The 27,210-nt window shown below is 39.7% G+C and overlaps 1 protein-coding gene across 10 annotated transcripts in view; it reads left to right on the top strand.

Moving 5' to 3' along the window:
• Positions 1-27,210, top strand: part of mast2 (microtubule associated serine/threonine kinase 2) — a 145,490-nt gene that overhangs the window by 97,721 nt on the left and 20,559 nt on the right. For 7 of the 10 annotated variants that reach the window (XM_080887876.1, XM_080887879.1, XM_080887878.1 and 4 more), the window contains 7 exons: positions 7,591-7,666; positions 8,679-8,699; positions 9,950-10,028; positions 11,154-11,308; positions 18,860-18,935; positions 20,617-20,826; positions 26,027-26,128. In XM_080887876.1, the coding sequence (XP_080744002.1) occupies positions 7,591-7,666; positions 8,679-8,699; positions 9,950-10,028; positions 11,154-11,308; positions 18,860-18,935; positions 20,617-20,826; positions 26,027-26,128 (719 nt within the window). The remainder of the gene's footprint in view (positions 1-7,590; positions 7,667-8,678; positions 8,700-9,949; positions 10,029-11,153; positions 11,309-18,859; positions 18,936-20,616; positions 20,827-26,026; positions 26,129-27,210) is intronic. The other 3 variants (XM_080887880.1, XM_080887884.1, XM_080887877.1) reach the window with 1 other exon arrangement.

The following is a 27,210-nucleotide window of genomic DNA, read 5'->3' on the forward strand; positions in this document are numbered from 1 at the left end:
GCAGCAGGAAATACATCAAGATGAGATTTTGCCTTGATCTTTGACAAACTGACACATTTATAGAAAGAAAAATATTTCACCCTTATCAAATACTCTTGAAATACTCCTGAGAAGAAGCAGGCAAGAGTCACTTCAAAAGGATTCCACCCACCATGCCATCATACGTACGTTCGCTATGAAAAAGTGTGTGTGCTGATATTAGAAGCTGTATGCACACACACCAAATGATTCGATGAAATGTGTGCTAACAAAATGTCTTCTGAACACATCTGACAGGAAGACAAGCGCACAAACCCACCAACCCACACACCCACCCATCCTCTCCTCCACCCTTCGAATGTATAGATGGAAAAGAGATGGAAAAAAGAAAAACTATGATTGATGGTGCCTGAAGGGGACTGAGCGAAGGAATCAAAATATAGACTGAAACAGCAGAATGGAAAAGGATTATTGGTGGCAGTAACTGAATGGGAGGAGAGAGAGCGAGAGCTCAATGAATATGAAAGATGGAAAGATAGTAAAATATTGAGGAGAGAATATTAAGGAGAGGCTGCGTGACACAGAGAAACACTCATTACCATGTTGTGTTTACCTTCACCCGATAGTGGTAGTAGTGTTTCTTTGGGTGGGTGACATCGCCTCAAAATTATATTGGCAATAACAATATTTCGGACAATATGAGAAAAAGTTTTCTTAACATGGTAAAATAAACTTAAATTCCAAAAGAGTTAAATAACAAACAGCAACAAAACCAGCAACAATTTAAATTTTAATAGCGTTTTAAAATTTAGTGCAAATAAATTTTGCAAACATGCTAAATCCAGCTCAGTTAAAGACTTTTTACTGCACAGTGCTGGTTTATACTGTTTAAACAAGTATTGTTTGGTCAGTCAGTCAAATGAAGTTTAAAAGCCACTTTGTAAATGTAAAGTTTATTTTTACTCTTGTAACATTCTTTCTCAGACACTGATCTCAAACCATTTTCTGAAGCCACCAAAATATATATTTAAATATTGATATCCTGATACTGATTTCATAAACTACTCATGAACTATGAAACACAGGCTTAGAGCCAAGCAATCAGCGAGCCTTTGCTACTGATGGGAGCTTTGTCATCCTCCACTCCCCACAGCATAGCACAAGCACTGTTTTATTTTGGCACCAGTCTATTGTGTGACTGGCGACCTTGGTGTCAGTGAATGATCATTTATACAAGAGCTGCTGTTCACCATAAAGTAAATTGCTGTCTTCCCTGAATATCAGCTGAATATCTATAGGTTGTAGTCCTGTGGTTAGTGTATGGTTTCTGTTCTGACTAAAAGGTGCACAGATTCTACTTGTATGCTGAAGCACTGATCTGTTAATCAGATTTTCCTGTATTTCATTATGCTGTGAAATGACACAGGAACAATACTGTGATGGCTGAAGTTAGCAAAAGACAATGGAAAGGGTTGGAAATAAAAGACATGTTGTTTTTGTTTTTGAGAGGGGGTTTTAAACTGTTTTTGGCAGCTCACTGAGAGGATAAAAAAATTCACCATCATCCATCCATCCATCCATCCATCTTCATCCGCTTTATCCGAGGCCGGGTCGCGGGGGCAGCAGCCTAAGCAAAGAGGCCCAGACCTCCCTCTCCCCAGCCACCTCCTCCAGCTTATCCGGGGGAACACCAAGCCGTTCCCAGGCCAGCCGAGAGATATAATCTCTCCAGCGTGTCCTAGGTCTGCCCCGGGGCCTCCTCCCGGTGGGACATGCCTGGAACACCTCACCCAGGAGGCGCCCAGGGGGCATCCTTGTCAGATGCCTGAACCACCTCAGCTGGCTCCTTTCGATGTGGAGTAATTCACCATCATACATTACTTATTTGACATGATGATTTTCTTTTCATAGTTTCATATCTGACTGGATAGATGTCCTACGGGGCATCTGCAGTGCGTAGAAGTGATCTGTGGTTGCCTGTTTGTATTCACAGTGTGGTTTGCTGTTACTAATACTGTACACTTCTTTTGCTCCATTCTTCTATCTTCCCTTCCTCCTCTCCATTTACATCTTCCAGCTGCTACATTGCCATGGTAACTGTGCCACTAGTCCTGCAGTGCTGTCTATGTGTCCTAGACCCTGCGCAGGAATTAAATACCTCTAATTAAACAGCACTAATTAAAGATGCTGTTTTTCATTTTCTGTCCTGTTACACTTTGTTTAGTTTGAATCTGTTTACTTGAATAATGTAAATTTTGGTTTCATATCACGTGTGAACACAGCTCCACACTTCCACTGTAACTGTCTAATCCAGGCTGTGATATCTCATTGTAGACACGAACTGATTAATATGAACCACTGGAGGTTAAGCCTTGTCCTTTCATTCCCTTTTCCTCCTCCTCAGTTTCTCGCTCTTGCCATAATCCTGAATTTCATCATAGTTTCAATCACCAAGCCATTTGCTGCTAATCAGATGGAAATTCTTCAGTCTAATATCCTGAGGGTCTGATGAGCACCAATCCTCTCCAAAAAAAAAAGACTTATTAAATGTTGGAGGTCTGCATGAATCCCTTGTTGCCTCTCTCATGATCTCTTTTTCTCCTCTCTTGATATTTTTGTAATGTTTTAACATCAAGCTTCATTTTCTCTTCTCTTCTCCCCCATTTACTCACACAGAATATCTCCATCTTTTCTATTTGTTTCACTTCACCAGCCCGTAGTTTCCGCTCTCCTGGCTGACAGAAAGCTGTTATTTGGTAAAGGTCAGCTTGTGATTGGCAGCTATACGCTCTGAGTCGAGATGAATACTGTCAAACCACTGCTCATTTTTGCAATTGTAATGAAGGACTGCAAGAAAGATGGCTTTTCTTTTGTTCAGTTTCATGTCACAGACTCAAGGCTAAATATATTTATACATACATATGCATGTATTGCACATTTCTTTTTACCCCTTCCCCAATTATTTTGATTTCCCCACCTCGTCTTCACCGGAGAGGGAGCAGGCAAGTGAAAATGAAGAGCCACAGAGTAGATATCACATTTGCATGTATCTGATATGAAAGCATATGTCTTGGTTTTTGCTAAAGTAGGTCACTGTCACTGCAGTTTACTGCAGGAAACCTAAAAATGTGACAGCAAAGTAGCTTCTATATATGGTGTGATGAGACTTCTTACTACATGCACTCAGTTATAATTTACATTTCACTTCACTTTTTCTTATTCAGGTGCAAAATTCATGCCACAGTGTTTTTTCATAGATTCCATAGTGATTTTTCTTTGGAAACTATTTGATTGTGGCATAATTATAACTGACTGTGGTGTCAGTTGAGACTGCACGATCAATAGATGGACACATTGCTGCTATTTCACTTTACTGCAGTACATATAAAGACACACATGGGAGATCCACAAAGCATAGACGTGATCTTAGATCAGGTCTGTTTGAGTTTTCAAGTCGGCTCTAATCTCTGTCAAAAAACGTGGAGAGTTCAGTCCAAAATACTTGCGAGCCATCGACTCAGCACTCATGATTTGCATGTTGTGTTGAACATACATTATATGTCAGTAGGGCTGCCACAAACGATTATTTTGATAGTCGACTAGTCACCGATTATTTTTTGCGATTAGTCAACTAATCAGATCATCATCCATTGGAGTAAAACGTACAGCTTATTGCACCAGCATGCATCTGCTCTTATATAACTATCATTAGCTTACAGCTTTAAGTGTTTAAGGTATGTGCTAACTAAAAATAAAGACAAGATGATAGTTTATTAAATTTTAATGAAATTTGCAGATTGTTTCGGTGAAGTTTAATAAACTCCTTGCTATCTAAAATCTAACGGGACACTGGAGTATATTCTCGAGCATCTCACACTTCTGATAATCAGCTGTCTGCTTGACGTTTATTCAGCTGTGTAAAAACTATAACTTTAATCTCAGCCAAACCGATTTACTCAGGAACAAATAAAATACTAAAAAAAAAGCCAAACAATAACATTTGTAAGTTATCTAAGTGACTTATGTATGTTTAACCTGAGTAGCGAAAGACGGTGGTGGGTTTGAAAACAATTTGCAGGGAGTCCGGTGTTCTCACGGCTCTAGTGAGCCTTGCCCCCGGCTAGCTAACGAGCTAGTGGGTAACAGACGTCTCCGAAAACGTCGGAGCGCTTTTGAAAATATGTGGTGTCCTGATAAACTGAGCAGATATTTGAGGTTTACACAGCTACATTCTCGCCTGAAAATATGTTAAACGTTTATTTTGTGGCCCAGAAAGAATAATAAGAGTAATATTAAAACTAACTAGCTGCCGCCATTGTTGGAAACTGAGCTGGGCCGCGCTATGAATTCTGGGACACAGCTTCTTCTTCTTCGCGGTTTAACGGCAGCTGGCATCCTTGTACATGCAGTGCTGCCATCTTCTGTCTCAGTCCGTTATTACACTCTTAAATCCTGCCACTTATTCCTGCGTCTTTTGTGATCTTACAAAGCTTCAAACGACGCGTCGACTATTAAATCAGTCGTCGACGATTTTGATAGTCGACGTAATCGTGACTAGTCGACAAATCGTGGCAGCCCTATATGTCAGTAAGTCCATTAGCTCATGGACTTATAATTGTGAAGGTGTTAATACACACAAGTATTAAATACATATCAATATATTATTTGGCAAAAACCTGCAGGTGCTGTGAGTGTCTTCCCCATAAAAGAGGATACCACAGGCTGGGAGAGCAAATAGCGAAGGAATGTCTAGTTTTTATGTTTCATGACAATCTGTTCGGTCTTTGGTGATTAAAAAAAGGATTAAAGTGACTTTCTTTTGTGGTGAAACACTGCGTGACTGCGTGTCCTGTGCGTGCATCTGGTACTCTTGTCATCAACCTATGAGCACAAACACATTCTCGTGCAAAAACGTCTGAGGAGACCTAAACATCCTTTCTAAACACAAACACACCAGTTGACCCATCGCTGATGTGTCTGATTTCTCTTTGCTGAGAGAGATGGATCTTAAATAATGTCCACGCACATATGCACACACAGTTCTAAGTATAGTATAAAATATGAACAGGGAGGATCGGTGCAGTGGGTGAGCCTGCTAACAGCTCCAGGGACAACTCCATGTCCTTTTAAATGCAACTTCAGCAGCATCCTTGCAGCCATACTACATCATGTATAAGACATTTGACACAAGTAAGATGTACACTAACAAGCAATCTGTCTGACTAATAACCTACCTGTTCACTCCAATATGTGCATACATGTTCTGCACAGCCAACTAGACAGACAGAGGTTCCCATCTGACGACAATCAAATGCTCGCATTAATATTTGAGTTTCTGCTCTGTCCAGACATGCTGCGGAGAAAACTGCATAATTGATGTGGAAATGTCCGACTACTTAATCTCTCCTCCTGTTTTTGAGGCAGCCAGCCGTTCCTCTGCTATTCATCTGTGTTCACCCTTTCTTCCTTCAGCCTCATTCTGCTGAATTATTATCAGAGTGCTGTTTCTCCCTGCAGATACTGACCGTGAATATCCATTCCACTGCTTTTGCTCGGATATGTCAGCATATTTAATTAAAAAATGTCAGCTTTATTAAACAGAGGATCATCTGTGGCTTCTGTGGCAATGGCTGCATTATGAGCTTCACAGTCAATTCAAGCTGTTCTGGAGATATTTGGTGTTCAGTGAAGAGAAATGTTTCCCTTCTGTGTTGAAGTTGAAGCAGAAATTGAGTGTTTGTGTCCCCAGTTTCTCAAACTAAGTTATTGTTTAGCTACTTACACGTGATTTTGTTTGGGGAAGCTGTTTTTTCTTCCCCTTTATCCAGTTAAAAGTAATTAACTCACTGATTGCCACAATCATTATATGATGTGTTATCAGTCTAAGTGATGTAAAAGGAGTTAACTGAACTGCATTCATTTATCTTTGTATATTTTCAGCAGTGTAATAGTAAATGTAAAAAGCAGGTGGTTCACCTACTTTATCTTAATCTAAATTTTTAACTCCACCTTTCTGTGTGATTCAAGAAGACAGACGAGTCATTCCTTTAAGATCTTTACCTTTTACTTTCCCCTGTGTGCTCGTTCACTTAATGAGACACTCAATCAGGTTGTGAGAGAGCCCATCTTCTTTCCTCTCTGTCTTCTATTACAGCCACTTCCCCTGTTTATTTATTTATTTATTTTTCCTATTTATTTTCTGCATATCGCCCACGCTTCTTCTCTTCATACATCTTACATTCGGATTCTCATTTTGCTCTTGTCTTGTTCAAGGTCAGAAATTTAAAGTGATGGAGAATAAAGGAAAACAAATGAATGAGCAGAACACTTAACGCATGCTCTGTTTTCACAGTGAGGGCCTTTTTATCTTCCCATTCATATTTTCAGGTTGGTAAATGCAGCAGGAAGATGTCTTGCAGCACAAATAATTCATTCTGTAAAGTTTTAAGAACCCCAGTATGAACAATACTGCACAGATGAAAGAAGGCATATTTATTTAATGTTTGCGTCAAAGGAAATCTTCTGGTCAAAAATAACTTGGTGATGTCATCGAGAGTAGGTTTCTGGTTAGACCCTGTACAGAAGAAGACATTTATAAAAATATAATAGTATATTATAGTCCAAGTATTTGGTTTGGGTTGGGATGGAAATATTTGCAGTGTTTTGTAGTAATACTGCTCAAGCAAAGTATCTATAAGGTGAAAAATATTAGTCCTGGCATGGAACAAATCTCCGACACAGTTACTGAATTTACCTCTAATGCATCTTACTAGTCAGTAGGTAATGAGCTAAGAGGGTAAAGTAAAAGGAAGTTAACCAGCTTTTGGTAAAGACAAAGTTTTCTTTTTTCTGATCCACAGATATTATTTTGTATTTGAGATTACTGTCTTGAGTAAGCACATATCTTTGCTATGTTTTATTATTGATATAATGATATCATTACTGGGAGCCGTTACTTGGGCTTTGATCAGAGTAGTAATACAAAGTCCCTCTGCCTCTTTCTTTATTATTTTGTCTTGGATTTTTATTTCCTTGAACTCCACTTAAAAAAGACATCTCACATCTTTATCATCAGTCTCAGTTACCAGTTGTGCGTTTGCAGACATCCCCTTTTCCTCTTCTGCATCTTTGCATCTTCTTTTCCGTGATCATGGTTGGTTGGCATGCTCACTGGCATCAGCATGATGCGCTGATCCCTGATACAAACAATAGTAGCACCAAGTTGCTGAGCAACAATGACATGAGATGACAAGTCCAGAGATGACAAAAAAACCCAAAAAACATTTTTCTTACCTATTTGCATAGTCTGTGGTGTAATTTTCTTAAATCTCTTTTCACTGAGCAAATTCACTGGATTAAGACTTCACACATTGTCTTTTATTAGTAAAATGGCACACGTTAACAAAACACATCCCGATCAGTTACTTCATGGCTGATGAGAAGTTAATTAAGGTAATCGGATATGATTTTCATTCCCTGTGATTCTCCCTGAATTAGCTGCCACAAAAGTGTTCACTGTGTTAAAGAAAGAACTCATCACGTGAACACAGATGTAGGTTTTCTGTCTGTCTTACTGTCATTCCTGCTTATTCCTTTACTTCTGTTTTTCAGGGACCAGCCCACTGGACAGTCCTCGCAACTTCTCTCCCAACACAGCTGCACACTTCTCCTTTGTTCCTGCTCGCAGGTAAGACTTCCATTTATGTGCTAAGGATGTTTGTGTTTGCAGTCACACATGTAAAAAACACAGAAGCGCTGTTGTCCTCAATAAACAAACTGATTGTATTAGTGATCATTAGCTCTTACCAGTTCTTTTCAGTTTTAAGTTATACAGTACATCAGGAAAAAAAATAGAAATAAAGTATTAGATTGCAGATGTTGAGCCCAAATAGATAAGGTGTACTTCATCTTTTAATGTCCGTATCTTTGAAACAGTGTTAAACAACTCAGTGACCTATGAGAGCTGAGCAGCTGCTGATGTAAATGAGTGTGTGAGCTGATGAGGAGGCAAATTTGTAAATACTATTTTACATATCTTATCTTTAAAAGATCTGTACTCTCATATCTGTGCCGTGGCTAGCGTATGTTGCTAACTTCCGGGAACTATTGTGAGACACTGTGATCCCTAGCTGTGGTGGGGGGGTTGGAATCTATTTGATTGAACTGAGACTCTCCATTCGAGGACTGAGCCGAACAGGCAGGCTGTTTGCACGACGACGTCATCAAACACCGAGACACTGTGTGTGTGAGGTGCAGCAGCGAAAAGGAGCATTAGTGCTGATTTGAATTGGAAATCCCTCTCTGTCCAGCCACTGACCTCAGAGCTGCCGCTGCTCAGCACACTGTGGGGTGAGAGGGACACCGTGTGGTGGAGTCTGATATGACGGGCCTACTGTTCCTACTCGCATAAAAGCCTTATTTTACCAGAAACACTTTCATTTAAATGTATTTTTCATTTGGCTTTGCATGAAAATAATTGTGCTTGTTGTCATAAAATAAAAAATACATATGGCTTGCAACAAAAAGTGTGCCACTCTGCACTGCCAACAAAGTATCAGCAGTTAAACGTTTTTCTTTATCAGATATGTTTTGTTTGGAAAACCAACTGAGGCAATTTGCATCTATTTTTCAGTCTGTGTGACAGCAATAAAAATAAATAAATAAATAAAAAGAAAACCATTGTCTTGTCTTCTTCACAGCCATGGACACAGGTCTGACAGGTAATGTCTCCATTCTGACCTCTGACTTTTCCGCCTGCCTCTTCCTGCCCTCTGTCCTGCATGACTCAGCACACACACACACACACACACACACACACACACACACACACACACACACACACACACACACACTTATCTCTGCTTTTTTTAATAAGTAGAGATAAGAATGACATGAAAAAGCATCCTCTTGTTTTTTTCTATTGGTGAATACTCAAACATTCTCATTTGTTCTCACAAAACACTTCCACAGGGGAAATCCATTTTCAGTTATGGCTCTTCAGGCTAGCCTCTCCTGTACTCTCTCCTCTGTTCACCACCTGTTTTAGGAATTCAAACATCCTAAATAGCAAGACCAGGAGTGTTCCTTTTGAAGAAGAAGGGTAATAAGGAGTGAAGTCAATCAGACACCAGTGGGGGGTGGGGGGGGGGGGGCAGAAGAAGGAAGGAATAACAAAGAAAAGCACAAGAGGAACTAACCTTCAAAATAAAAGTGGAACTAAATTGAATGAGGGACAGTCCCGAGACAACAGGAATATGTAGACAGACAAGGTAACACGAGAAAAATGAAGACCCCCCAGAACACGTAGGCAATAGAGAGACAAAAAAACAAAAGAGAGAATTGCATCCATAAACAAATATCATAATGAACACCACAGGGTTTTGTCTTGTTTTTTTAGAGGAAAAACAAATCATTTTTTAGACATTTAAATAAGTGCTTTTATGATCTTTTTATAAATTTCTTCAAAAATCTCCAGAAGAAGTTTCACTCGTTTTAGCCAAAAGTGTAAAACAAAAAGAAATGAAATACTTGCGAGATGTTTTTAAAGTCGGACATGTTTAATTGGATTTGGAGCTGAGACACAGAAGGGGTAAGGAGGCACTTCAGGTTTGTTAGGATGAATATTTACTGAAAGTGACAAAAAGCTGGCTAATGTTTGATAACCAGAAGGTATTTGTGAAGTAAAGAATCCGGCTTTTCTGACACAGGATGAGCTGTCGAGTCTGTGAACTCTGTGGTGCTTCTCTTTACGTGTGCAAAGTCTCAGTGGATGCTTTTTGCACACATTAGGTTCCATGCTATCTTTCCGCTTCACCTTTTCTTCCACCCACTGTAATACTTTTCCACTGTATGTGACACTACTTCATCTTGTTATTCTGGCTGTGGAGAATATGTGGTATTTCACTGAAAATGATCATTGAGTGCTGATGTCTTCATTCATTTTCTTTAATGTTCGCTCTTTGTTTTTAAGGACGGATGGCAGACGCTGGTCTCTCGCTTCATTGCCTTCCTCTGGATATGGCACTAACACTCCCAGTTCCACTGTCTCGGTAAATAAATTCACTATACTCTGTCTATGCATGTATTTGTATGTCTGCTGTAGTGATCTATAGACTCATCCATGAAAACTAGAAACACATACTTTATTTCACTTACTACAAAGCTGCAAAACTGCCGTAGCCTCCACTGCTGATTCCTTCATTCTGATACCTTACTGTGTACTTCTGCGTCCTACTCTTTTTCTTTCCCTCACTCTTAGGGACATGTCAAATGTCCCACTTGGTCTTATTCTCCTCCTTGTCCTTTACCTTCTGCTGTTCTTTCATCTCCCTTTTTTAAAATTGCACACTTCCTCTGTGGCTCCTGCCTTTAAAATGAGACTTGCTGTGCATCAAAGGCAGCAGCCTGGCTAAGTTGTCTGAGAAGCCGTGAACTTGAGCATCCAGACTAACACAATCATTGTAGTAAGAGAGAACCGAGCCCCCCTTCTCTTTTATCTTATTCGGACAAATAAGACCTTTGTTGTGTGAATTTCACCCTAACTGGTGGGGGTTTTTTTTATGCTGTATGCCCTTTCTGTCACAACCCCAAAAGGATTCGTGCCTCCTACTGAAATCAAACCAGGGACTTTTCACTTGTCAGCTTTAGAAACTCACATTCACTGAAGTTCAGCTTAAAGTTGTTTGGAAAACCTTTCCAGTAGTGGAATTGCAAAGCTACATACATTATAATTTGATGACACACAGATTTACAGCTATGCCAAGCACTTCATTCTTCAGTCTTTCCACTCTGTTTTTCTGTGTAGAAACACCAGGAATTCCTGCAAGGACAGACTACCACAAATTGTTCCAGCTAGAGATAATGCTAGAATGTCCTTGCGCCAATTTCCATTTAGAGCACTTTAACTTTTCAAAAATACATCATACAAGCAAAAATAGTTTTAGCCTGTAGTATAATCCTAGCTTAGCTCCCTTCAAACCTTACAGGCATTTCCAGCTTTGAGTAATCTGCTTTTCCTGTCCCTTTCTCCTCTAATGAGAAGGGGACTAAACTTTACTCCAAAGACAAACTCAACCCAGAGTTCTTCTAATCCCAGTTTAGCTCCGGCCTAACTCCTCACTGTAGCTTCAGTGCTGGTTGTAATCTATGCTCCGTTTGTGCTCCTCCTCTCACAGTCCTCCTGTTCATCCCAGGAGAAGCTGCACCAGCTGCCCTTCCAGCCCACACCTGACGAGCTGCACTTCCTTACCAAACACTTCAGCTCTGAGAGCATCACAGATGAGGAGGGACGACGCTCCCCCGCCATGAGACCACGGTCCCGCAGCCTAAGGTAGGAGCTCTGGGCTAGCTCACAAGATATACTCTGATTGGATCCAGCAAAATGCCACATGAAACCCAGCCTACGTGTTAGCGGAAAGCAGAAATGAACGATAAAGCAAATGCCCTCCATTTTTTCTATAGCTGCTAGAGGCTTCCTGCAAAAGAAAAACCCTTGTAGGGCCCAGATGCACAAACCCTGCTTGCTATTCAAAGAAGAGTTGATGCAACACATGTCTCTGCTAAACATGTCTCTCTCAATTTTGTTTTACATTCAAAGGGAGCATATAATTTTCAAAAAGGAGTATAGTTTCTCAGCTTAATCAACCAGTATTATGTCTTTGTAAAATGTACAATTTTACAAACAATGTAGATCTTTTTGCACTTGTAGGTGCAGACCATTCAGATCAAGTCAGTACTTGAATTTAAAAGTAATCTCATAAATGTATCCTTTCTGTCCCGTGATCTAGAGATGGCTTTTCTCACCTTCAATTTGTGTCAGAAAAAGTGATGCAACGTAGCTTTATCAGTCAGTCCTGGATGATGATTGCTCATTTTGAGTGTAAAGTTGCTGGGCCTTCATTGGTCTGTAGAGGAGGCTCACACTGCTGCGCCCCTTCACTTGTGGAGGTCTGATTTTTAAATACAGCATAGCACTAAAATAGCATTTCACAAAGGATGAACAAACATTAGCAGACCCAGATTGTGTGTGTATTTGTCAGTCTTAAAAAGGTCACACTTATTCCTCTGACTTACCCATGACAGGTGTAAGTGAGAATAGTCCTCACTGTGACACTCACCTGTCAAACTGTAGCTCTGTCGGTGTTGCGTTGTCTTTGGCCGTCTCCAGCCATCTTTGCTTTTTTGTGATTCTATTTCTGTTCCTGGTTGTCAAGAGATACTTTCAGATTTCACCTCATCCTATCATCTACAGATTTTCTGTATCAGTCCTCTTTAAAATGTCCTTGTATCACACACTTGTTTTGACCCCTTCATCTTTATCCCTGTTTCTTTATGGATAGATATCGAATGCTTTCATCCTATGAGATGAAAGCAGGCAATACCAAGTTACATGGTGTGTATCTGATTAGACTCCCGCTGTGTTTAGTGGTGTGTGTGTGTGTTTGTGTGGTTTGCTATCTCAGGTAATCCACCATCAACAGTGTCCCTATGTAACCTTGATATCTCTCCAGTCAGAAAATAAAATGAAATAAAAAGATCTCAGATGTTACATTTTAGCACCAACCTGCTTCTATCAGAGATAAAAGAAGAGCTGACAAGCACAGAGCACTTGCTGACTGTGAGCAAGTTACTTTACTCTGAGGTGACTTTGAAAAGTGTTTCAACTGTGGCTGGTTGTCAGCCCCCCTCGTATGAAGGAGGAGTGAGCCTCAGCAAAACCCTGACATCATATTAGTCTACCAGCAGTGAGTGTCATTAAAAAGCTTTTAATGAGCAGTCTATAGACAATCTACAAGTTCAGAGGAATAGCCAACAGAAAGCAGTAATAATGTGAGGAGTAAATGCAGTTTAAACGTTTGAAAAGGAAACGCAAAAAGATAAAAGAAGAAGAACAATGAAAGAAATTAACTGGAGTCACTGACTGGACCCATCAGACAAAAGAAGGAGCAAGAGAAGAAGAGTATGTGTATTTGGATGAGAGGCATTATAGTGAACATGAGCTGCAAAGCAATAATATATAATAGAATGATCATGATTTTATCATTCTGTTGTAAGGAATGACCTTCACCATTGTTTTTGTCATTCTCTAGCTTCTTTATTAATTTCATTTTTTGCAGAAGCAAAGTAGGATCATAGATCCGTTTGTATTGTTGGGCTGTTAAGACATCATAGCTAAAACAAAAAATATATATACCTCATATTTATGTAGTAAACAAGGATGTTTAAATACAGAAAAACATTTTTTTTTAAAATTCATATCAGTTTTATACACTCTTCAATCTGTCAGTCATCACCTGGACAGTTTCCATCACCTGAGGGGGTTCCTTCAAGGCTGAGCAGCTCTTGTCTCCTTCCCTTTCACTCTACAGTCTGCAACCATTTCTGTTGGTGAGTGTAGAGGTCAAGCTAACTGATGCAGCACTCCATCATTGCTGCTTCCTTTTTAACAGTCCTTACCGAGCCTGAAGATGTGGCCTGGCTCACTGAATAAATGATGGTCCCACTAAGATCAAACCAGGTGGACTATATGTCACTGCAGGATTTTTTGGTTGCCACTAAAGTGTCGGCTTAAATCTGACCGTTACTAGCAAAGCCCCCACACAATAACAGCTCCTTCTAAATGATTCATGGTGGGAATGTCACAGGCAGAAACCATGTCTTCTTTTTCTCAGTGTCTGGTAAAGACACAGCAACTGATGAGGGGAGGTGCGCACTACTTAATCTCCGGGGAGCATCTCTGTGACGTCCACACCTTTTTAAGGCTGGTAACTCCAATGAGCTTATACTCAGCAGGCACTGATTCCCTTCTTTGCTCCTCTTTTTCTGAGCCTTTTTCATAACAGTATTTTGCTGTTTTTAAGACTGCACTTCAAAAAGCCTTAAGAGGGCTTTTGCTCTTAATCTTAGCAGTAGCTTGGATCAGCACACCTGACAGCTTTGCTTTCTTCAGTGTTTTTTCTACACTGTGTGTCCAGACTTTTCTCTGGTGCTTTTATGCTGAGCAAACAGCAAAGTCAGAAATGGTAGATGACTAATTTATCTGACAATTTAAACTTTAACGAATTTCACGCAATAGAAACAAGTTGCGGATTATAGATGAAATGTGTACTTCCAAAGAAAGGCTGTATGCAAACACAAAAAGCTAGAAAATATTTTATAATTATTTTTTTTAAATAGTTGAGTTTAAGCAGCTTAACACAAATTGAAATTCGTGACTGGAAACAGAGCCAGAAAGTAAATGAAGACAAAGTACTGAAATTACACTTTACATCAATTTTGAAAAGAATTTGCACCACTGTTTTAGGATTCACTAAACAAACATACCTTCACTGTTCCTTTATCTTTTCATTAGGTTTTAGCTTGGAGGATTTTAATGACATCATCGATGAATTTTGGTGGTGAAGGCACAACGTGCCCCCCTCTCTGTCACGCTCAATTAGGCGTCTTATTTCCCCAAGTCAGACGCCTCAGTTGTGAAGCAGCAATGTTATTTTTCTCTGTCTCGCTCTCTCACTCTCTCTTTTTCTCACACACACACATACGCGCACACACACACACGCACACACACACACACACACACACACACACACACACACACACTTATCTCTGCTTTTTTTAATAAGTAGAGATAAGAATGACATGAAAAAGCATCCTCTTGTTTTTTTCTATTGGTGAATACTCAAACATTCTCATTTGTTCTCACAAAACACTTCCACAGGGGAAATCCATTTTCAGTTATGGCTCTTCAGGCTAGCCTCTCCTGTACTCTCTCCTCTGTTCACCACCTGTTTTAGGAATTCAAACATCCTAAATAGCAAGACCAGGAGTGTTCCTTTTGAAGAAGAAGGGTAATAAGGAGTGAAGTCAATCAGACACCAGTGGGGGGTGGGGGGGGGGGGGCAGAAGAAGGAAGGAATAACAAAGAAAAGCACAAGAGGAACTAACCTTCAAAATAAAAGTGGAACTAAATTGAATGAGGGACAGTCCCGAGACAACAGGAATATGTAGACAGACAAGGTAACACGAGAAAAATGAAGACCCCCCAGAACACGTAGGCAATAGAGAGACAAAAAAACAAAAGAGAGAATTGCATCCATAAACTCTCTCACACACACACACACACACACACACACACACACACACACACACACACACACACACACACACACACACACACACACACACACACACCAACCAATCATCTCTCCTCCCACCTCACCTCAGCCTTCCCCCAGCCTCACCATCACCGTCTGATTCCCTGTCTCATCTGATTTACTTCAATTATCCTCTGCAGAAATCAGCTCTTTTGCATTTTGAGTGCCTTTTGTCACATGTGGCACCACTTAGAAAGAAAATGGGCCTTCACCCAATGTTTTAATTATCAAATTTCATATCTTTCTGAAAGTATAAGTGCTAACTTTCGAACTGCAGCCCCACACTAAAACAAGTGTCCCACAGTTTGCTCCAATATCTCTTCTCCAAGGTCATTTCTCAGAGTAATGACTAAAACGATTTTCGCAGGGATTGCCGCGAGGCAGTTTTTATTTCCCATTACCGCAGAAATATAGCCAGGTTCTAATTAGCCTTTGTCTGGCTTTCTTATGTTATTCATCCAGAGGATTTCACTCTGGCGTCCGCTACCGCACACTGAATGGGAGATTTATTTTAATATCTGCTCAGGCTGCTCACAGGCATGAGCGCCCAACAAGAAGAACACAAAGAAGACACCAATGATATACTGTGAAAATTAAGAAAGTGCCTCAGGCTGTTTTGGACAAACTCCACCTCCTTTACTTACTGAGCCCTGTGGCAGAGCTACAGGTTTTGATTGATTTTCTCTTTCCTTAAAGGCACACGGACATTAAAGAAGTGCTTAAAGTTGAACATGTTATCGCATCAGGTGATTGACGTACATGACTAACAATTGCCTTTGTTAGTCATGTACGTGCACAGATATTCTAGCCTTTTTCTTTTTGTAAAGCATCAGTAAACCCGAATTCTGTCTTATTGCTGTGCCGTTATGTCACAAAGACAGTTTTCTTTCATCAACTAGTTGAAAACACATCTTCCTTCTAGCTTTTTCAATTTTAAGCTGTTAACAAATTCAACAGTCCCTGCAGATGTTTCACAATGAAGCAGTGAAAAGGAAGGATGAGGTCCTTTTCAGTTAAGTTTGAAATCGTTATCGTAGAGTTGGATCAGAAAATATGTAAAGGGAGGGGTCTGTACTTAATTTGATTGATTAAGGTGCTCATGACCATAAAACCCTCACATGTAGCCGAATTAAAAAAAGTTGCAAATACTGAGCCAAACTTCCTGCACAGCAAAGAAAAAACAAACCTTACCAGTTTTTTTTACCAGTTTTTTTTAATTGCTTGATTGCTGCCAAGGTTATCCTTAATAAATGAAATAATAATTTAAAAACTGCATTTTGTATTTGCTGTGATTATGTTTACCTAGTATTAAAATTTGTTTCATCATCTGAAACATGACAAATATGCAATGAAAAGTAAGAAATCAGGAAGGTGGCAAATACTTTTTCACAGCGGGGTGTGTGTGTGTGTGTGTGTGTGTGTGTGTGTGTGTGTGTGTGTGGTCATCTGTCAGCGTGATAAACTGCGCTCATGACGTTCAGCATGTTTGTCACGTTCAGGCTGTTCTCATTCCTATTACGCTCGTAATTGGACTTTGAGCTGCTGGTTGATGACTCAGAGCATTACCTCATGGTACAGGTCACCATGTATGTGCTTGTGTGCACGAGTATATTTGTGTGTTTATCAGTGACTCATGCTAACAGATGTGTGGTGGCTAAAATGTCTTTGTGTTTGTTTGCTAGGTTTGTAACCTCAGTCATATTAAGTCTCTTAAGTTTGCAGAAATTGTGAGGTGTCTTTTCTGCACTTCCTTTTTTAATGTTTTCTTAAGATTTCAATTCATTTTAAAAACAAGTAACTTGTTGGTTGGCCTTCAGGTCAAATAATTATTTTTTTTGTAAAATTAGATATTTTACTATATTTGAGTTTAGCAAAAATGTTTTACCCCCTTGATGTGATGACCCTTTATGAGGTTAAGTTGTAAGAGCAATAAAAAGTCACTTTAGGCCTCTTGAAAAACAGGAAATATACACTCAGTGCAATTAAATTTTATTTATATAACCTCAGATCTTAACAAGTCACCTCAAGGTGCTTTATATTGTAAGGTAAAGACCCTACAATAATAGAGACAAAACTCCAGCCAGGCTGGGGGTGATGGGAGGAAAACAGGACAAAAGACACCCTGTACATAGCTTAGCGCTTGCTAAATTGACCATAGATGTCGATGTACATTGATGGATGGATAAATGGATGAATGGATGGAAGTGGGCTGCGTTATAGAGATGCCTTCATTAATTTTCCTCCTTTTGCTCAGACCATTTACATACAAGAGGGAGCAGAATTTAAAATCCAGTGTGCTCAAGTACACTGGCATCACCCTTCTCGTAATAAACATGTATTCAAGTTGTTTCTGAGTAACACTAAAGGCAAGCTTAGACAATTTTAATAACAGTTGAATTTATGGCCGTGTTTCTTCATTGTATCTTTAAGAAGGATATTTAAAATCATTCCAGGAACAGTTAATAACAACCAAACTAATGGTTTAAAACAGATGAAGATATGTTGTGTGCCAGATTCCTAAAGTTCCTAAAATGCTCATCGTTTGGAAAGCAGTTTTCACTTTCATATATGATAGTAAATGAAACCGAAGGTTATCAAAGCCTTGTTCAGAATTAAATGTTTCTTCCGTGACTAAAACACATACACACACATACTGCCTTCTACCTGTCATCATCTCATATTGTGAAAGTGAGACATGGAAAGGTCAAGGGTATTGCTGCTGTTGCTGTTTTGTGTTATTGTAGAGAGAGGTCAGGTGTGGGGGTTGGTTCATGATAGAATAAGAAAAGGGATGAGTCCCTGGAGAAGCACAATACAGAGAAAATGAAGTCCACTGTTGGTGCTAGTATGAACTAAAGGAGACATCACTGTCAGTCTGTCAGGGCATGAAAACCCCCCGAGGACTAATGGAGACTCGCTGCACGGAGCTGGACGAGTAGTGAAGATGCCTGGCTTTTTACTGACGCACACATGCTGTCCGTTGGTCTGCCAGCCTCCAGAGGGGTTACCTTTGCGCTGCTCAGTGTGTGCAACCATGTGAGTCTAGAGGATGTCATGGTATTCGGTTGACACCGCTGAAGATGCACGTATGATGAAGACCCCCAGGTCCTGTTATTGTGTGTGAGCACCATCTCTTTTCTCTTCCCCTCTGCTCTGAGCTGACCGAGCCTGTCTGTCACTTCGGTTTCCTCGGGCCTGTTTCTGACAGGGCGGATCTTTTTTTTTCAGAATACAAACGAGCACCAGAACTTTTCTAAATGTTCATCTGTGGAGAAAAAAAAATCTGTCTTTGCTTTATCCTAGTTTGTGCTTTTTATGTATGTTACAGAGAATCTTTAAAGAAATTCTATTCATTTTTACATCTGGAGATTTAAAGTTTGGGTCTACTACTTTATACATTAGAGGACCATGACTATCATTAATTCTGACATAGTGAACAGGTAGACTTATGTACTGAATTATTTATGGATGCTCACATGATCCCTTCTCACAAGTATTTGGCTTCAAATGCTAGTGTTTGTGCATCACATGCTCATGTTTTTGGTTCCACAGTATACACAGAACAATTTCCTGATGAGCTACATCAAGAGTAACGTGTGACTGTCCTGGAAAGCATATGTTAAACAGCTTTTTGAAAATAATTGTTGCCTGTCAGCACATTTAACTAAAGGCATGCTAAGACTTTAATGGCTTACAGTTGGTGATTATCTCCATTTGCTTTGTTTCAGCCCTGGGCGCTCTCCTGTGTCCTTTGACCATGAGATTATGATGATGAACCATGTGTACAAGGAGAGATTCCCAAAGGTTTGTATTACTGACACACAGTTCCTAAAGAAACTAAAGGAAGTGCTAAAAAAAAGGGATGAACAAAAGAACAACAATGCAAGAACCTCAGTTTAAGTCTTTGCTTTCAAAGTTGGTCTAGAATCCAAACAACAAGCAATTAAAAATGTTTAGAGTTCACTACTGTTTGGACAACTGCAAGAATTTGGGGATTTCATCATCTTTAGTACACAGTGTATTTAAAAAAAAGAAGAAGAATCTACAGATGTTTCTGTGAGCAAGGGAGCACGCTGAGAAGTAGTGCTGAACTGCAGCGTTACATCAAAAACATACCTGATTCTGTAATAAGTGCATGGGCTCAGACACCTTCTGCTTAAGTTAGTCAATGAACACATTTCATCTCTATAGCCACTAATACAGTTTTAAGCAGTCCTATAAAAACAACAATGGTATTTTGATATTAGTTGTGTTTTTTAGGTTTTCATCATTGACACAGTTTTTGTCATATTGCCTCTGCACACCACCCCGGTGGATTTTAAATCGGTCTTTCAAGATGTTTCTAAAGCGTAGACGTTCAGCTTTAATTCATGACGTGTTGCTAATATATTGAGTTAACTGTTAAAGAATGTAAATTGCATTATACGTAGTTCAATATTTTAAGATTGTTTTTAAGAAGTGGATAAAAAAAAACAAACTGCTGTCTAGAACCCACGGACATCACATATGCTGCATTTCCTCCATCGAGATGCTCTGCTAGGCCTTTACTCAGCCAGCTTTAGTTGCTGCATGTTTGTGAATCTTTGTGCAGTCAGTTTAACAACTGAAAATCATGCTCTATTAGGCTAATATCAGGTCATTGACTTGGTCAAATATCTCATTTCTTTGTCTAGAGAGACTTGGATTGCTATGTGTTTGTTCATTATCCAGCACCATCAATTTTGCAGCATTTGCCTGAATTTGAGTGGAGAACATAACTTAAAAAAAACAAAATAGATGCACCACAGTAGTTAAATAAATTGGTGCTAAGAACATATTCAAAATGAGCATATATTTTCAAGCCCTAATGCAGCACTGCTTTAAAAAAGATGTTGTTCATTACTGTGCAGTAAGGCTGCACATCCACAAGTGCAAATTAAGACTCCAGCATGCAGAGATATGCACATGCGTAAAAAAAAATCCAGAAATGCTGTCCAATGATCTGGCTGATGAAGTCTAAGAGATCGATGCGTTTGCTTTGTTTCTATTTTCTATTTAATACAGGATTTATACACAACTGAAATATTATTGCAAGTTGTTTTTATTCAATGAAGCAGCTGCAGTAAGTGCTGTATGAGCAGCATTTTGAAATAAAATACTCTAATTTCTTATTAATATGTGACATCAGTGTTCGTCTCTGTTCCATATTTCTCTTTTTTCTTACAGCGACCTGTCCCTTTAAGTATTTGTTCAATTACTGTGACATAGATGATGTATTATGCTAAAGACTAGAAGTTTAGTGTTTCATTGAGTACATTATTTCAGGCCTGTATCAAACATCATTTTTGAATAATTAATTTTTCAATTAGAAGGGATTTTCCCTTCCATATGAGATTATCTTATAGCCGTGCCGTTTACTGTCTCTCCATGTGTCTCACATGAGCGTTCCTATGTGTGACTCATCCTTCTCCCCACCCTGTAATTGCCTTCCGCCTCCTCCCCTCAGGCAACAGCTCAAATGGAGGAGCGTCTGGCCGAGCTGCTTGCCTCCTCGGCCCCAGAGAAGATTTGCCCATTGGCCGACGGGGTCTTGAGCTTCATTCATCATCAGCTTATAGAGTTGTCCAGAGACTGCCTGGAGAAAAGCAGAGAGGACCTCATCACTTCCCGCTACTTCTACGAACTCCAGGAGAATCTGGAGAAGCTGCTGCAAGATGTAAGTTGATTCACAAGTTTATTCACAGTCCCGCAATAAGCCACTTTTGCTTCCAATTCTTAATCATTCCTTTGAATAAAGCGTGTAAGAGCAATCTAAATATAAGAACTTCATTTGCTTCCAATTGTGTTCCTCATGCACTTCTAAAGAACAAACAAACAGACACACAACAATCAGCTCGGACACTTTTGACCAGGTGTAGACTGCAGTGTTGATTCTAGAGACCTCTAAATGTTTTAATTATTTAATTCTTTTCATTATTTTCTTCTCTTTAAAAATACACAAATAAAGACACAACATGTATAGTACCATCCCAGCCATGCTTGGTTTACTGTGCAACAACTTACAGTGTGACACACACCTTTGTTCACTCATTGCGAGTATGGTTACATGTCTTATGAATGCACAGAGGCTGCCGTTCCTTACAGACCTAAGACTTCCTGGGCTCTCACACATTCCTTCATAAACAGTTTGTATATTTCTGTCAATCAATTTAAATTTACTCACTTGGTGTGACAAAATTACCTCGTGTCCGTTTACACACGAATATCAACATGACAGAGCACAGAAATGTACTTACACATGTGTGAGCGGTGGTGACATCTCTATTAGCTCAGTTTTCGGGGGCCTGAGGGTGTGATATTGTGGCTCCCACAGGCCTCTTATTGACCTTCTGTTCTACTGGGACACATAAACACAAGATGTCTCAATCATAGACACACACATATATGCAGGCAAGCACACACACGCTCTCCGATTTTAATTTCACACTTCAGTGGTCACTGGGGACTGATGGATGACTCTCCCAGACGCAAGGAGGTGCAGTGGAAAGGTTTTGGGATGGCTGAGGATTGGAGGGGATTCCTCTGCTTTCGATTGGCCAGCAGGTTCACAGAGGAAAGGGGAGGTGGATGTACATGCATGAAGCCTGTTCAAAGTCTTTTGGAGGGTGCGAGGAACTCGGGTTGTGCACATCTGGAGAAGCGCTCCCAGCTCAGATGGCAGTGCAGCAATGCGGGCTGAATGATGACATCACCAATTAGGCGACATTAGACTGTTTTTTTTTTCTTCTGTTTTTTGTAATATAGCCAAGTGCAGCAGCAGGTGAAGCAGACCTCCAGCTCAGAAAATGAATTTGTGAGCAGGTGGATGCAGGTGTGAAGGCAACCTCAGCACTTTCATTTATGGGAATTCCACGTAATTTTTGTGGGTGTTTGTCCGAGACATGTATCGCACCTCGTGGCAGAGGAGGCTGGAAGAAGAGGAGGTGGAGGAGGTGATAAGGAGGAGCGAGTGGAAGGTGTTCATGGACTGCTGGGAGGAGGAAGGGACAGATGCCGACTTTACAGTTGAGTCAATTTCGGTTTGATTCAGTGTAGCTTTATTGAGACGTTGAGACTCGGTTACATTGTTGTTGAGGATCAGACTCGAAGGTAAACTGAATGTTGCTGATCTGATGTCATACCTCAGGAGTTGCCTGCACTACTTTCTCTGGCTTTAGTAGCTTGTAACTGTAAATTGTTCTACAAACAAAACCTTTGAAAGGTTCATAAAAGACAAGTGAGCCTACGTCTTATTCTTACCCCTTATCTGCAAGTTGAGTCTAGCTAGTTTTTTGTGGCATTAAGTGCGACTTTGTGAGCAATTTCTTCCCAAATGCTGCTGTTGTTGGCTCAAAAGTCAGCTCAGAAAGGTGATGCATTATCTGGTATTTACTATTTTAACAGGAGAGATCTCAACAGAGAGTTAATCTAGTTTTTCATTCAATATATTTGTAAATATAATTACATCAAAATTGATCATTTTGCCTGATGTAGTGAATGTCATTCATCTTGTCCATCTTAACTGCTTATCCAACTGGAATCAATGCCATCTTTATTGGGCGAAGTGTACGCCTTGGACAGGTGACCTGACCATCACAGATCCAGTGAGTCAAAAACCAAAAGGAACACCTTAAATGAAGGCTTTTTATCCCCAGATAACTTGATCACTAAAATAAATCAGCCGTTCTTTTTCTTCCATGGCCCTCCATCTCAACCTATCCCTCCTCTGTCACACCAACCCTCAGCATATACTCCTTCACTAAATCCATGAATCTTCTCTGTGGTTCCTCTTTTCCTTCTGCCTGGTGACTCCATCTTCAACATCCTTTGTCCAGTATAGCTACTATCCCATCAATGCAAATATTAAAACAATCTCAACCCTGCCTGTCTAACTTTGTTTCCCTTAAAAATCAGAGAAACACCGTAGAAAAGTCTAAAAACACAAACTGCGTGAAGCTTGATGGTTTCACTTTCCTCTGTAGTGAGATTTCTGTGTGCCACTCAGTGAGCGTGAGTGAAGTGGAATTTAATCAGCTGAAACTGGAAAATGACAAAACTCAACAGAAACTTGCCATTTGATAAACTGACCCTGTAATTTTACAGGAATAACGGTAACAAAAATAATAGTTTGTATGTTCTCTCAGTGGCTTTTTACTATGCTTCACTGCACTTTACATGAGCCAGTTACAGAGTAACTTTGAGAAATGAGCCTTTCTCATTTTTGAGAAGCTGGTTTGGTAAACCCATTTCCCCTTGTTTTTCATTTTTACCAGCCTACACCTTTTGGTTTCTGCAATTATCAGTCCTTTTCCTTTATCATCATTCCTTATCCCCTTCTTTGGTGTCCTTTCTTTCCTTTCCTTGTGTCATGACCTCATTACAAAATTCACAGGAGGCTGACTAAACTCTCCTCCTCCTGTCCTTCTCTTGTCTTTTTTCTGTCCTCCACCTTCACCCCTCTTCTTTGGCTCATACTCACTTCCTCTCGGTCATCTATCCCTGTCACGAGGCCTTAGTGACCTGTCTGGCGGTCACCATGGCAACCTCCATCCAGGACATCCTCTGCTGGAACCCCTGGGAGACCCTGTTAGACTCCTGGAGGTCACCTGAGGGCAGAGGGTTGTAGAAAGCTATCTCAGCTCCAGTGATCTGTCACTAAGTGTCCATCCTTCACTCTGAACCTTCAACAGATTTGCCACAAGCCATACACAGCTGCAAACACCTGCTTTTAATAGTCTTTTAGCTGAATTCAGGTACAACTGTGACCTGCTTGGAGGAAATGATGCATGCTCTCTGTTAAGCATGAGAAAAAGATATTTTCTTCCATATGTTATGGTGTTAAAAAAATTAAATTGAATTGAACTGAACCAAATTAACACCAGAAATTCACATTCAATCATTCTTAAACATCTCACATTCACTTTTTCATGAGTGCTTGTGGTGGTACTTTTCAAATGAATAAAAGCAAAGAAAATGGAATTTGAAGTGAAGGAAAAGCAGCTCACAGGGATCTGTGACTTTGTTCCACTGTACTGAGTGTTGCTGTGTGATGACATCATTTCTGTACACTATGTATTGTGATATTGTTGTATTAGGTTATCTGTGATCCCCACGTCTCTCTGTTAGACTTAATGAATTTACCTCTGATCTTAAAAATAACTTGCATTTTTTTAAAATAAAAAAAGACATAAATATAATTTATTTATATTATATTTGCAGAAATGCAGCTAAGGTTGTGAACATTTTACAATAAGATACTGCCAAATTATATGTACTTACATGTACTTCCCTTTAAACAAAATTGAAGCTTAGTTGAACAAAAACAGTTATTGTACCATTTGTTAAAATAAATAAATGAACCTAAAAAGTCCGTAAACATTTGGTGAGACCACTTTCACTGCCAGCAGTTTCCAGCATTTCCTGGATTTCACTCTTAAATTAGGATTAAATTAGTTTAATTAAGTCTTACTAAGTATATTTACTCACTGGTAATCTGAATTATAGCATGTTTTACAGTATTCATTTCACACCAGCCTTGATGATTCACAAGAAATTGAATTTGTTAATGAAAATTAGTTGATCTTTTTCAATATAAGTGAAATGCTCATCTAATTTCTTCTCTGACGAGACGAGCAGCGCTCCGCTGATGAAGACAAAGGATGTTGAAGATGACGTTTTTGGCACCAGTTGTAATAACTGTGTGTATCGCTTAGCATGGTTAATCGCTATGCATTTACCAAACATAAAAGTCCAATCCACGTCATTCTAGCATAATAGAATAAATTTGTAATACACTAAAATCTATAAATTAGATCACACTGTGCATGTGGATTCAAGATGTTAAAGGACTTGTATGTATGCTGTGTACCCACCAGGGAGTCACTTCATGTTGACCACACAGTGCTAAAATATGCCGGCTGTCTCTTTCTCACATAGTCTCTGGATAATTAGTCTCTATGTAGGGGGAGCCTATCCCTCAGCTGTGCGTTACCACCGATCGCTGGTCCTTAAAGTAACCACACACATACACGCACATACATAATATTCCATCTCCTTTATACTTAGATACATATAGTTGAATACCAATACAGTAGATATTCACTCCCTCCCTCCAGGTTTCATTACAGTTATAAATAATTCAAGAGATAATTCAAGGGTGGTGGTGGGGTTATAGGGGCCCCCGGGCCCTCTGCATCTGTCAGACAAACAACAACCTGTCAGCCACGCTTTGTTTATGAGCAGCCGCCTCCCCTGTGTTACCCCGCCTGACACATACATACATTATAAAAACATACATACATGCCACATTCATAAATGTGCACATATGAAACCACATGTACACAGTTTCTCTTTAATTATTTTATTTTGTTACAGTGGCAGGTTCGTCACCACACACACACAGATGCACTTTCTTTCCACCCCATTTCTTTCCAGGGGTCAGTGTTTGCTCCAGCTGCATCTCCAGTCAGTTACAACGGATTGCTGAGTAAATTGCTCTGTCTCCATGCTGGCAGACATTTCATGGTGGATACGAAGGAGTGAGGCAGAGGTCATTTCTGATTTAGATTACCTCTCAGGTGTCAATGAAAGAAGGACTCCACCATCTGTTCATCCTCATGGCTGTTCTGCTTTGTTTATGAAGGACAAATCCAGCACAAGAGACGTTTTCTATTCAGTGCAAGGTCATCAAAGTTCACACAGATGAATTATTGTCCTGTCCTGACAGATACGAGTTGTTTGTTTGTTAGCTGTTTTTTTTTTGTTGTTATTGTTTTTTTTCTTGCCTATTTGAATTTAATATCGCAGAGAATATTTGTAATAATTGTTCTTTGTACACTTTTTGCTTTAACCCTGAGTCCTCTTGTGTTCTCTTTAAGGCTCATGAGCGTTCTGAAAGCATAGAGGTTACCTTTGTCACACAACTTGTCAAGAAGCTGATGATCATAATCGCCCGGCCCGCACGTCTGCTCGAGTGTCTGGTAAGAAAGACCTTCACAGACCTTCCAGATGTTTTTTAATTAATTTTTTATTTAAATATGAAGCTTATTCACCTTTTTCACCAAACCTTACCTTGCTTGCTTATCCTCAACAGCTACTGAGTCCTTTTTGCATTTCAGTTACTAGTATTAACTGGAATTGTTTTTTTTCATACTGTTCAGATTCGCTCCATAAACGCTTGAAAAATGCAATTTAGAGCTTTCTGCTCCTTGGTGGAAATTTAAGCCAATAAATAAATTTATGGGTATTTCAAAACAGTCTAATGTACACACATGCTCACACATTAACACCTCTCAGCAACATTATGTTTAGACAACAGCAGAGCTTCTTTTCTTTCTCTGTCTGTCACCTATTCAAACTTCTCTCAGAGGACCTCCATGATTTTGGGATGAGATTAAGGATGGGAGTTGGTACAAATTTAGTGATTCCATTATTGATATCACTTATTGATTGTCATTAGGTTCTCATTGGCTCTGTTTTGAGAGTCACCACCATTACATACAAACTAAAAAAAATACATACATAGGTGTGTAAGCAGCATAATGTTGTTGTTTCTGTCCTGGAAGCAGTTTTCCACTTAACCATTTATCTCGTCCTTTTGTACGATAAAAAAAAGTCCGTATCCACACTCTAAACTGTGTCATTATTTTCCTCCTCTGACACGTGAACTGAAATCAGCGGATTGTAGTGCGAGTGCAAAAACCGATAAGTGGGATCGATAGGCAGACAGACTAACAATTCCAAGGAATTGGACTACTGGGAACTAGTTCTCTACCAGAACCGGTTCTCAATTTGTATCCCTGGATGAGATGGTTTGCATTTTCAGCCTAATAGATGGAACCAGCAATTGGTGAGCCCAGGAGTTTGACATTAGGGAAAAGAATGGGAAAAGGGGAAAGAAAGAAAGATGTGGAGTGCAGAAGACAGGGATAATTAGAGGGGCAGTAGAGGATGAGGAAGAGGTTTCCCAAGTCCTCACATCAGTAGTTTTGACTAATTGCATACAGCTGAAGCTGTGACACTGAACAGGATGGGTTTTTACAAATGAAAGCACAGAGAGACA

The sequence above is a fragment of the Rhamphochromis sp. 'chilingali' genome (assembly GCF_963969265.1).
Source record: "Rhamphochromis sp. 'chilingali' genome assembly, chromosome: 7".
NCBI lineage: Eukaryota > Metazoa > Chordata > Actinopteri > Cichliformes > Cichlidae > Rhamphochromis > Rhamphochromis sp. 'chilingali'.